At 46.1% G+C, this 12984-nt stretch overlaps 1 protein-coding gene across 1 annotated transcript in view; it reads right to left on the bottom strand.

Annotated features, from left to right (window-relative positions):
* Positions 1-12984, bottom strand: part of LOC119385613 (uncharacterized phosphotransferase YvkC) — a 156698-nt gene that overhangs the window by 50316 nt on the left and 93398 nt on the right. The window contains exons 24-25 of the mRNA XM_049414037.1: positions 6092-6226; positions 76-160 (exon numbers count right to left, since the gene is read on the bottom strand). Coding sequence (XP_049269994.1) covers positions 76-160; positions 6092-6226 — 220 coding nt within the window. The remainder of the gene's footprint in view (positions 1-75; positions 161-6091; positions 6227-12984) is intronic.

The following is a 12984-nucleotide window of genomic DNA, read 5'->3' on the forward strand; positions in this document are numbered from 1 at the left end:
ACCCTACTATTAAGTTCGATAAATTTTTTTCCGCAACGCGGCGCTACTTTATACATAATTGCCGCATATTCTTACCTCGTTTGGCAGCGCCAAGTATTTGAAGTATGATGGCGTTGTAGAAGGACGACGCGATCGCCTTCTTCATCAGGAAAATTGCAGGCTGTAATGTTCGTCAATAAAGGGTGACGTTCAATGCAGTCGTTTCTGTGAGATTTATATTTATTTACAGTGTACTGCGGTCACGAAGGACCATGCAGGTGGGAAACTATATAGTTGCAAATTTACAAGCACGAATGGAGCCGTAAGGTACACAAGCTCACAGAAAAGGGAAACAAAGCAAACCCGTCGGCATATCTAAAAGTATTACAAGAAACCAGCGCAGCCTGTTAAGATAACAAAATAATACAGTTCATAGGAGAGTGACGCATACTATAAGATAACAAAAAAGCAACCCCACCCCTCCCTTCAAAAATTATTACTCCCATTATCGAGGGCAAAACATATAGCAGCAGGCAATCGTAGAAAAAAAGTAAACAAAAAAGAACTCTTCTCGAAATACGTCGGGTGCGTAAATGCAGTATTTGCAAATTATGAAGTAACACTGCATCAATAAAACACGTAGTGAAAAAATGACGCAATACAAAAGCGAAAGCGAAAAGAAAAGAAGAAAAGTCACATGAACATTCAGTGGTTTACTGCATTTCTAAATCAGTAAGTAGCGCACTTTCAAATGCACTTGTAGATTCTAATAATAATAATATCTGGGGTTTAACGTCCCAAAACCAAGATATGATTATGAGAGACGCCGTAGTGGAGGGCTCCGGAAATTTCGACCACCTGGGGTTCTTTAACGTGCACCTAAATCTAGGTACACGGGCCTCAAACATTTTCGCCTCCATCGAAAATGCAGCCGCCGCGGCCGGGATTCGATCCCGCGACCTTCGGGTCAGCAGTCGAGCGCCGTAACCACTAGGCGCACTTGTAGATTCTAAAGAAGCAATATTTTCAGGCAGTGAATTTCAATCAGAAATGGTTCGTGGAAAAAGAAAGAGTACTTGAAAAGATTAGTGCGCGTTTGATAAGAAAGTACGTTATGTGCATTTCGATTACTCGACGTGCGTGACAAAGATGGCTGAATAAATGCACGCGCATTCACATTTTTTTTATTCATATACCCTAAAGGCCCATTCGGGCATTACATAGGGGGTTTTGAGACAATTATACGAACAAACTTGTAAATAAGAACATTGGTAATATACACTGAGAATAGTAAACAATATAAAACATACTACTATTAACAAGGCCGGGTGCAAGAAGATTGGTAACATATAAATCAAATTGTTAAGACAAAGTTACAGAATGAAGGATGCAAAAAAGAGCGAGCGATAAAAAGAACACTCCAAGTATACACTGAAAAATAAAAATACAGTGAAAATTGAGCTGAAAAAATCGATTCAGTCTGTTGTGATAAAGCAAGAATAAAAATTTAAGTATTGATATTTTCCTGCGCTGCTCTAAGGTTGGAATCTTATTTGCCAGCATAAGAGATAACGGTGAATCTGTTCTGTTATATTTGTTAAATATGAACCGCACTGCCCGCCTCTGTACCATCTCGATCCTTTTCTTGAGTTCTTTTTTTTTGAGACAATAAAGATTTTTTATAAAAATCCTACAACAGTAAGGCTCTTGTCGTTTTCGCACACGCACTCCACGTCGAGGCGAAAAGACTTTGCCCCAGTTAAAATGTCACTGTTGCCACTAATTAACAAAAACTCGTTAATTAACTTCTTAATGATTGACTTGAGGGCAGGTGTTTATATTACAAAGTTGTAGTGCGTGCGAATTTATGGCATACCTATTTTTTTACAAATCACCCCGCTGCACGTAGTTCGAGATATCCTTCATCGAACGTCAAGGGCAAAACCAAAACTGATCGCGTAAAGCGCGCACGAAGCGCGACCGTTCTCCTAGGTTAGACCGGAACTGCCCGTCACAAGGGAGCGACAAAGTTTTAATGAAGGCACGCAGCGCCCGTATGTTTTCGTGAAAAGCTGCAAGTCATCTTACTTGTGCCCTCGCATCGCCTCATTTTCGCGCGTAGTGTTTGGTGTTTATCTGTTTCTTTCGAACTGTGTACAAGAGAACCACGATATCAACCTTCTCTTCGTCTGGGAAACATAAAACTCAGGGGCTGCCACTTCGGTGCTTCTTGTCGCAGACACGCGAAATAGTTATTCGCGCCTCTTAATAGTTTAAGAAACGAACACATATAGGCACCACCCATCGCACACAAACATTAAGCTGCGTACTTATGTATTTCACAATGCTTGCCGATTTTTCTGGCCAGATTCTTGCTTCTGCGCGCCTTCATTCGAATTTCTCCACTTCCCTGTTATTTGTCGTTCCGGTGTTCCGCCGCATTTGTGCGCGCCGGGCGCGATCAGTTTCGATTTCGCCCTTGACATTCGATCACGAATATCTCGAACTACGTGCAACTTTCGTGATTTATAAAAAAAATGGGTGTGCCATAAATTGGCACGCACTACAACTTTCTAATATAAATACCTGCCTTCAAGTCAATAATTACAAAATTAATTGACAAAAGTTTGTTAATTAGCGGCCACCGTGTCATTTTAACTGGGGCAAAAATTTTCCGCCTCGACTTGGAGTACGTGTGCGAAAACGACAAGAGCCTCACTCTTATAGGATTATTATAACAAATCTGTATTGTCTAAAAAAACACCCTGTATTCGCCCCGAGATCCGGCTACAGGTGGCAGCACTGTCGCCGCGCTAGCGTGGATAGGCGGCTGGCGGCGTGTGTACCCAGTGGCGCTTCGTTGTGAGCTGCTTGAACTGATTGTCGGCGAATAAAACGCGTTGACTGCAGCCCTCTGGTAATATGTACGTTCTCCATTGCCGAATCGATGCACGAAGTCCACCGAACGTTACTATTACTTTTGAAAGAAGTGCCAATGAACGGGATGCTCCTCGGCGACAGTCCGCGGTTCTGCACTTCATGACATTTTTTGCTGTTTTATTTGAACGTGTTTAGCTGGTCTCCCGCCTACTACGCAGTGCTGTTGCGCGACTGAACTAATTACGTATTCACTTCTTTCATACCTGGCTCCCAAACAGCACTTCTTCCATAGCTTGTGTCCCACCCACTACGCAGTGCTGTTTCGCCACTAAAATAATTACGTATTTACTTCTTTCTTACCTGGCTACCGAACAGCACTTCTTCCATAGCTTGTGTCCCGCCCACTACGCAGTGCTGTTTCGCCACTGAAATAATTACGTATTTACTTCTTTCATACCTGGCTACCGAACAGCACTTCTTACATAGCTTGTGTCCCGCCCACTACGCAGTGCTGTTGCGCCACTGAAATAATTACGTATTTACTTCTTTCATACCTGGCTACCGAACAGCACTTCTTACATAGCTTGTGTCCCGCCCACTACGCAATGCTGTTGCGCCACTGAAATAATTACGTATTTACTTCTTTCATACCTGGCTACCAAACAGCACTTCTTCCATAGCTTGTGTCCCGCCCACTACGCAGTGCTGTTTCGCCACTGAAATAATTACGTATTTACTTCTTTCATACCTGGCTACCAAACAGCACTTCTTCCATAGCTTGTGTCCCGCCCACTACGCAGTGCTGTTTCGCCACTGAAATAATTACGTATTTACTTCTTTCATACCTGGCTACCGAACAGCACTTCTTACATAGCTTGTGTCCCGCCCACTACGCAGTGCTGTTGCGCCACTGAAATAATTACGTATTTACTTCTTTCTTACCTGGCTACCGAACAGCACTTCTTCCATAGCTTGTGTCCCGCCCACTAGGCAGTGCTGTTGCGCCACTGAAATAATTACGTATTTACTTCTTTCATACCTGGCTACCAAACAGCACTTCTTCCATAGCTTGTGTCCCGCCCACTACGCAGTGCTGTTGCGCCACTGAAATAATTACGTATTTACTTCTTTCATACCTGGCTACCGAACAGCAATTCTTCCATAGCTTGTGTCCCGCCCACTACAGAGTGCTGTTGCGCGACTGAACTAATTACGTATTTACTTCTTTCTTACCTGGCTACCGAATAGCATTCTGTGCGCTGTGTGCAAGAATACGCACCCGTGTTTTTTTTCTTATTCAGCTCTGCATGATATGTAGGACAGTTGATAAGAAATGTAGTCATAAAAGCTACGTGGCTGACAGCGCTTGACGTAAGCGCTTGATTTTATTCCAGTAACAGTGTAAAAAGAAAACAGTTCAGCACAGAGCTTCTTCGATTCATTACCTGCATGACAATGATGTAACAGAGGAGTGGTTATTTATAGGACAAAAGTGAGTTGTTCCTTTTTTTTTTCAAGCCAACGATGCTCACTGCCTTCATAAATCTAAAGCAAGGCCGCACAAAAGCTAAGGATAACGTGAAAACAACAAAGATAAGGTTTCGCGTGAAATTACAACGATATGACTGTAAGGAACGCCGTATATATGGATTAATTTTTGACCATCTGCGTTCTGTAATGCGAACATAAATCAAAGTACACCAGTGTTTTAGCACAGGCACACATTTCGCCCCAAGTTAAAACAGCGCCCGGCAACTCAGTTTTATCACTTCGGTGTCATTGCATTTTTTGTTAAGGGGATTATTTAAGTACCGAAGAGTCAGACTTTACTTGTGAAAAATATCACTCTGTAGTGGGACCAGTACCGCGCAATAAAATCACATCTTAAGCACAACTAAAGCTCGTCACGGAACTGATAAAAGACAGTCACACAATTATACGCCCAGCAACAAGTGTGATCCGCAAATGTATGGCTTAGAGCCTTGTTTTTGTTTAACACTAGGTCGCTAAAGCGCTGCATTCACACGATAGCCAAATGCTCCTCATGTTTAAGACGACGCCAACTACACTTTACGATGTGCTTGAACCACAAAGCAGCACCCACACTGATATGATCCTGGCGAAGGCAGGGTACGACGACCACACAGAGCACTCTCGACAACTGCACTCACTGATCTTTTCACAATGCATATACAGCCTAGAAAAGCCAAATGCTTTTGTACACAACAGACAAACTGCCTTTGAAGACGTGCATGGCGTACGTGCCTATGCAAACACGCCGCGGCTAGCAGACGACGCAGGGAGCAATCCACACTAGGCGCACTTCAGCCAGTAGCCGCCAGGCAGCTACTCCGCTCGATCTCGGGGCGAATGCGTAGTTAAGCGTAATAAAGGACGAATATTGCTTTCTCAGTAGTACAGCATACGTTTCTTACACTGGTAAAACAAATATTTAACGATGCCGTTTTCTGTGATGACCAAAATTTAGTTTTTCAAGCGAACTCAAGTAAGAAAGGTATTCCAAAACGTCACGCTTAGGACTTCGTCATAGTATTGACAGCCTCAGTGCTGTAAAAAGGTCAGCTGGGCACAAAGAAAGAGCAGTTCTAGTCGTGTCTTTAAGTTTCGCTGTTTGCTGGCCACTCGTGCGCGTGTTCTATATCCTAAAAAACGCAGTAGCGGAACTCTCAGTAAGCGTCACATGAGGGAGAGTCGCGTGACCTGAATAGAAACGTCACGCATGACGGCAGCGGTAGAGCGGCACGTCGCTGTCAACACGGGTTCTGGCAGTGGCGATACTGGCACGGCGTAGGTTACTCACCCCTCCCAGGGACACTGGCCAACCACTTACACTGTCAAAACAGCGATACTTGTGCTAACCTTTCCTGTTCATTCAAAATTTTGCGGTGGTATGACGTCATGCGTTGCCGCTAATCTCATACATGTGACGGTGGCCGAAAATCCCGCTACTGCACTCTTTAGGATACGGAAACAGGCCACTCGTGCACCTAGATATGGACGCGCGTTAAACAATTCCAGGTAGTCAGGAACAATCGCAAGTCCACCACAACGGCGTCAATCATAGTCACATCCTGGTTTGGGCAGGCAAAAACTCAAGATTGAATTATATTAAAAAAAAAGAGAGCCGACACTTCAATTCATTAATGGGCTTTCTCACTATCTGAAGCATCTCGCAATGAGGATGACATGACCAAGCAGTGCATATTCATACCTCGCGAAGATGGTGCAGGTTTTGGCTAATGTAGTCGTAGACCTGCGTTGCTGTCGTCAGTCCGTCAACTGAGAGGCGGAGCATTGCATATTTTCTCGAGGTCTCCTCCACACCGCGAGCAATAGTAAGCATCGCCTGCGAGACAAAATATAACGAAGAAAAATGTGCGGCACAAGGCACTGAAGGAACACTACACTCTAAGAAAAACAAAGAGAATGCGTGACTCTTTTCGCAGAGTTCTGACTTGCCACGTATAGGACTCTTTAAATAGTCACGGTGACTCTCTTGGTGGGTCAGGGTCGGCTCGCTCTAGGAGAGTCCCCTGACCCTCTAGGAAGAGTGGAAAGACTCTCATTCACAAGGATCACGTTACCACATATAGGGAGTCAGAGGACTCTTGCCGGTAACACTCCTACGGGGGTCAAGTGACCCACACCGAAGCGTCAAGCGACTCCACAAGTATTTTAAGCTACTCATTGGACCCTTGCTCTACTTTTGCGCAACTACTGTTGAAAGTAGTGGAGTATTAATTTTAAGCAAGTCCAATAATACTTGCCGTTCTGCCCAGCGACTGCAAAAAAAGAATAGTTCAGTTTTATCATTATTTTAATAAAACTCGTCAAAACAACACATATTGTCCAGCAAAGTTATATAGAAAGCGCGTAAAGATGGTCTTTGATTTCCAATTAAGAAGTTTGGGTATTCCTCATTTACATGCTTCTATGAGTATAGCTAACTAAAATGTGTGACTGGTGTGCATAGTGCCATATAGTGCAAAATAAACTGCAGAAATAGGCATCATGTTTCAATCTTTATTCCTTATGATAAAGAATAAATCAAAAAGTGGTGACGGCTGGAGGCATCAGACTTGTGGCTTGCTAGGTTGTCGCTCCTGTTCAGCGTGAGCACCATGAAAAACGGTATCTGAAAAGCAGAACGTGATATTATGATGCGAAAATGAAATTGCAGTAAAGGTTTGCGAAACCTACAAAATAAGTGGTTCACATAGACACAATGAAGGCTCACAACAAAACAACAAATGCAAACACGTATGGCAAGCAACCAAATTTTTTGCCGTTATCGTGTAAAACACAACTTGCAAATAGTAGCTTTTGTAACACGTCACTTGGCGACAAACTTGCAGCACAAGATGATGTGAGCCTCTTTTAAACAACAAACGAAATTGGTTTAGGCTCCTTTGCTTGGGTACCACTCACCTCTTTTCCTACGTCGTCTTGTCCAACCAAAAGAAATGTAGGACCGATTGCCTCGTTGACAGGGCGAACGCCGCTGTTGATTTTCCCATCATGAGCGGTGAGTCGCCAGACCAGAGCGGCACCTTCGTTTCCCCGAGTGTGGCTGTCAACTGGAGTGAAAAGGCGGGAGAAGTGATCCGGGATTCTGGAAATAACCAAAACACACACATTATTTGTATTTAAAACCATCCTTTTTTCAACACACCGTTATTGTACACACATCTGCCACGAGTGTTTAGTTCAAATTTCGCAACGAAAACAAATTTTCACGTAAAAGGCAGCGGTAACCTCGTGTCGCAATACGCACTGGCTATACACGAATGAAAGCTCTTCTTTTCTGAGAAATCGCTTCAAAATTTGGTTTCAAAATAAACACGGTTTTGCGCCGGCTTACCCCGGCACCCAAGCACATACTCAGGCAGTCAGGGGCACGCCGTGAGCGGTTACTGACCGCATGTTTTACAAACGTAACTCATACTCAGATAAACACATGCGAGTACGAGGGCCCGAACGAGACCCAGCGCGTGCGGACGCCGTCCACGTCGACATCAGACATGTCATATATGCTAGAATTAGCACACATAACTCCCACAATCACGGACACTCACTTGATTTTGTTATAGCGTCATCGCAGATGTTGGCAAACCATGAAAACAGCAAACAGTAACGAAGGAAAAAAGTGCACGGCCGTAACAACGGGCGCCGTCGAAAGTCTCTAGCTTTTTCGCCTTACCGGCGAGGCGTGTCCAACTTGAATGACTACCGCGTACGTTCTGGAAGCCACCGTACTATATCTGCACCTCAAACTACCGTCTTTAAGCCAACAAAAACCATTATATATAGTGCGTGTGAGCGTTCTGTACACAGGCTTTCTTTTTTTTTTCACGTTCCCACGCGCGGAAGCACGCAGCACACTCAAGGTCGATGGAAATGTTATTATGAAGTAGACTAAAGTGCATCTCAAAACGACATCTTGCACCTTCAGTAGTGCAGACACAACGTGCGATCAGCAAGAAATGACCGTTGATAATTGTTTGCATCGCTCACTTTATGGGAGCTTGTACAGCAACGCGCATAACAGTGGCAACTCGTTAACTGACATCTTTAGTTGGGTATCCGCAACAGCCCCGCGGACACAGGCTGCTGTTGGAAATCGCTGGCAGATAACTTCCGCAGAGCTGGTGCAGACGCCCAGCTAAAGCTGTATAATAAGTGCATACGAAAGCAGTACACTCACCGTTAACTGGCGCCCGTTGTCCGTATCCGCAGCTCCATGAATATTCCGCCCTCCAAGCGTCACTTCGTGCACGGAGCCGGCGTCAACACCACCGAAGACGCGCATGAACATGAAACTGATGAAACTTCAAGACTCGCAACCCGCGCTATCAACGCAACCACGCAACGCATTCCAATAGGGCTGACGCGCTGGAGTTTTGAGTACTGTGGCGGAGCCTGGTGGCGTGCGCCGAAGTTGCTTGGGTAGTCAAAAATGGACGCCGACCGGCGAGTTACGCGGTTCTCAGATGCTTTAAGCGTTTTACTTAATTTTGCGCCAGTTTTCAGGCTCAAAAAGTGCTTAAAACGTACGCAGGAACTTGTCCGCTATGCCTGCAGAGTCTGACATGTTTGACGAGCGATCCCTGCTTCAACAAACCGTGCCGAAAGCAGGTGGTCTGGGCGACGGCTCTGAGCAGCGCGCGGTCCCGAAGCGCGGTCGCCGCCGTTATTGTTGCGTGGTTAATTGCCTCGAACATGGGGGTAAGGATCCTAATGTGCGGTTTTACTGGTTCCCCTGAAAGCCGTACGAAGTGGAGCTACGGAACCGCGGGATACGTGCCGTCCGACGCGTGAAGTGAGTACGCGAGCAAAACGTGGTTTGCAACGTAACGTGCTGATTACTTTCGTACGCGCGTGCACGCGTTTATATATATATATATATATATATATATATATATATATATATATATATATATATATATATATATATATATATATATATATATATATATATATATATATATCCTCGTGATCGCCGTCGGCAGCCACGGCGTGCCGTCTGGACTGCACACAGGGAATATATATATATATATATATATATATATATATATATATATATATATATATATATATATATATATATATATATATATATATATATTCCCTGTGTGCAGTCCAGACGGCACGCCGTGGCTGCCGACGGCGATCACGAGGCTATGCAGCCGGCATTTCGTGCGAAACGAGAAAAACGATGCCATGAGTCACCCTGCGTATGTGCCTACGATTTTTCCGGCAGCTTACAGTCGGCTGCTTCCAGCGGCCGGCTGTAAACATTGCGCGCCGTCGCTTCTCGACCGCCACCGCACGCTGACAGAATTTGACGAATTCCCTAGAAGCAAATGTTGAAAATTACGACCGTGCATGGGGAAAAAATGTGTTTGCGACTGAATGCGGCAGAAAACGGCACACGACGCGAATGCGCTCATTCGGGCCGCCGACGGCTAGCCTTCGTCTGGACCTATCTTGATTCCGTTTCGTCGTGTAATGCAAATCATGTCGGTTTTCTTAACAGCAATCTTTTCGTTTATGCACTGTCGTTAATCGCGCGAGCATGCCTCGTAAAACTTAACTCGAGTTCAACGTCGTATGAGATTCGCTGCACTTGCGAGTTGCAGCGCGCCGAAATGGTTCCTTCAATCTCCTGCACGTCGTAAACATACTTGACGTTGACGAGCTTCTTGCGTTTACGCAGATTCCTTGGCCTGAAGAACTCAGCCACGCCAGAAACTGGCCGAGATCCAAAGCGCAGCACAACCGACAGCGGCGGCTCCATTGCGCATCTGAGCTTAGTGCTGCATGCGGCCGCCTGTCTGACTACTCGAAACCAAAGAACTTGTCGTAGGGGGCGCTTTTTAGCACCGTTTTCGCAGCGCCGCCTGGGCAGCCAGTCAGGCCTATAGACGAGGAGACTGAGACTGACTGAGACCTGAGACGACTGAGAGAGAAGGCAGAAGCGGCGCGCCACCCCGACGCCAACCCCGTCTCCGTCGGCGAGCAACGGGCCACAACGGCGCCAAAGGGCAAGCGCGCGATATCGGCGGCTCTTTGATGACGGAAGCCAATCGAAACGCGCTTCAGGAGCGTCCAGTGACTCCTTCCAAAATGCTAACTCTTTTTCTCTGCGTGTACCTTCCAAAAGGGGTCACATGGACGCCCGAAGAGAGTCACGGTTCCATGACCCTCTTTTGACTCTTTTTTTCTCAGAGTGATATGGCAAATGAGTAGCACACAATGAATGTGTTCACCGCGTTTATGAAGGGAGTGGGTCTGTCAAAAAAACAAACAAAAACATGGTTGATCCCTCTGTCATAGGAATCGTTATAACAGGAAAGTAAAACGTGTCTTCACAGACGTAGTTGAGCGTTTGTTGTGGATTGTTTCACCGCGAGGTCGAAGGAATGAATGCTATAGCAACAAGTGGTAATGTCACGTGAAGAACGGCAAGCAGCTCGAAACTTGCAACACGCTGATCAAGCAGAAAAGGCGCACGGAACGAACATACACAGGATGAGCGCGAACTAACAACTGTCACAGCTCGACAGTTAAAGCGCTTTTTCAAATACAAAGGAGGACGCACGAAACGAACGCACAAGTATACACAGGATGAGCGCGAACTGTCACAGTTGTAACTTATTTGTTTGTGAGCAGCGCGCTCCTTTCGCAAAAGCAGCCGCTGCAGTGAGCGAAGTGATCTTCGTGCTCTCTGTAACTTCAGCGCCAACTTGCGGTGATGCGGTGATAGCGCAAGACGTACAAGATAAGCGCGCGGGCAGGAGCGACCACGCTAGAGTGACCTAGAATAGGGGGAGTGTCCAAAGCGCCGCGCGAATACATGGGAGGAGCTAGGGCCTTTTGCGGTGAACTTCCGCGCCGCGGCGCTGCCGTGCCGGACCCGTTCTGGAGGGTTCTGCTAGAGGACGGACGTGTTTTTCGTGGGCTCCGGAATGACAGCGTCAGATAAGTTTTTTTTTGCATGATTCGAGCTTGTTTTTTTAGTTATATGAGTACATAAGCCACTAGATTGAAGCTTAATAGGGCTTACAGCTTTGTACTGTTTCCTGTGTGACAGTTGCCTGTTTTTTTATTATTATTATTATTATTTGTTTGTTCGGACACCACGTGGCTGAAAGGTACACATGTGCTTTGCAGTGTAGCATACTTGCGGAGTTTAGTGATATCATTTGGCTTTAAGCGTATCTAATCCGCCGTGTGAACGATCTAGCCATGGTCAAAAAGACCGTAAAGTGTTCAGGGTGCGGAATGGGATGGAAAATAGAGGTTTGTACGGATGAGAAGACAGAGGGAGCTGACGCCAAGTGTAAGCAATGCGAGTTAGAGGCGAAAATGGAAATAATGATGGCTGCCCAGAATGAGCTCATGGTAAGAATCGCCGAGCTGGAGAATGCGTTGGCGACGGAGCGGGAAAAAACGATGGCTGTGGGGGAAAGGCTTAAGTCAGCCGAGGAGGGGTTAGCAAAGGTAGTCATGGCGAACAAGGAAGCAAGCGACAGCGGGAACAGAGGGGCATCGACCCCCACAGTGGTAGACGCGAAGAGGGAAACAGGTTTGGAAAAGACAGGTGCAAGGGTCACAGGACCCAGCTTCCGCGAAGTCGTTTTGGGAAGGGGAGGGGACAATACAGCAGCAGTGGCACGCGCTAGTAACCAAGGCAGTGGCCAGGTGCGGGACAGTCCAGCAGAGAAGTCGGAGCACGTGATAATCGCCGGGGGCTCGAATTTAGTTAGATGCGCAGAAGCAGTCAAGGAAAGGGTGAGAGGCGACAAACGAGTTTTAATAGGGAAGTTCCCGGGTCATGGGCCGGGATCAGTGATGAGACAAGCTAGCGCAAAACTCGCAACTAAGGCTAATGGACGTAACATCGTGATAATCGCGGGAGGTCTAAACGACGTCTTGAATGTAGAATCAGCCGAACTTGCGACCACATTAGCGAAAGGGGTAGATGACATGCGCGCCATTTCCCCTCAGGTGCAGATAGTGGTATGCACAATACCGGAAGTACCGGTGCGTGACGGCAACCTGCAAAGAGCGGTTGTCGACGCAAACAAAGAGATATGGAAGATGAGTCGAGAAAAAGGCATCGAGGTAATGGAAATAAACAGAGAGGTGCACAGGTGGGGTGGTTTTCGAAGAGACGGAATACACTTCGATAGGAGGCTTGGTCATGAGGTGGGTTGGCGACTTGCGGGACGCGCAGTAGTTTTTTAGGGGGGCACGCGGGCTCTTCGGTGCCCAGGGTAGCTTGTAATGAGGAAAACAACCAGGGGGACTCTTTGACAGGCAGTATAGCGAAAAACCAGAGAAAAGGTAAAAGAAGGGAGAAGGTGCGTGTTACATAAATATTCAGGGTGGCAGAAAAAACGCAAAATGGTTAGAGATTGAGGGACAGTTACATAAGGAACAGATAGGTGTTTATGCGGTTACAGAAACACACCTTAGAGACTTGGAAGAGCCACCACATATTGACAATTATATTTGGGAAAGATGTAACAGGATCACATCAGAAAGGAGAGGTGGGGGTGTTGGAATGCTAATTCATAGCAGAACAAAATGGGATAGAGT

This window comes from Rhipicephalus sanguineus, chromosome 3 (genome assembly GCF_013339695.2).
Source record: "Rhipicephalus sanguineus isolate Rsan-2018 chromosome 3, BIME_Rsan_1.4, whole genome shotgun sequence".
Taxonomy (NCBI): Eukaryota; Metazoa; Arthropoda; class Arachnida; order Ixodida; family Ixodidae; genus Rhipicephalus; species Rhipicephalus sanguineus.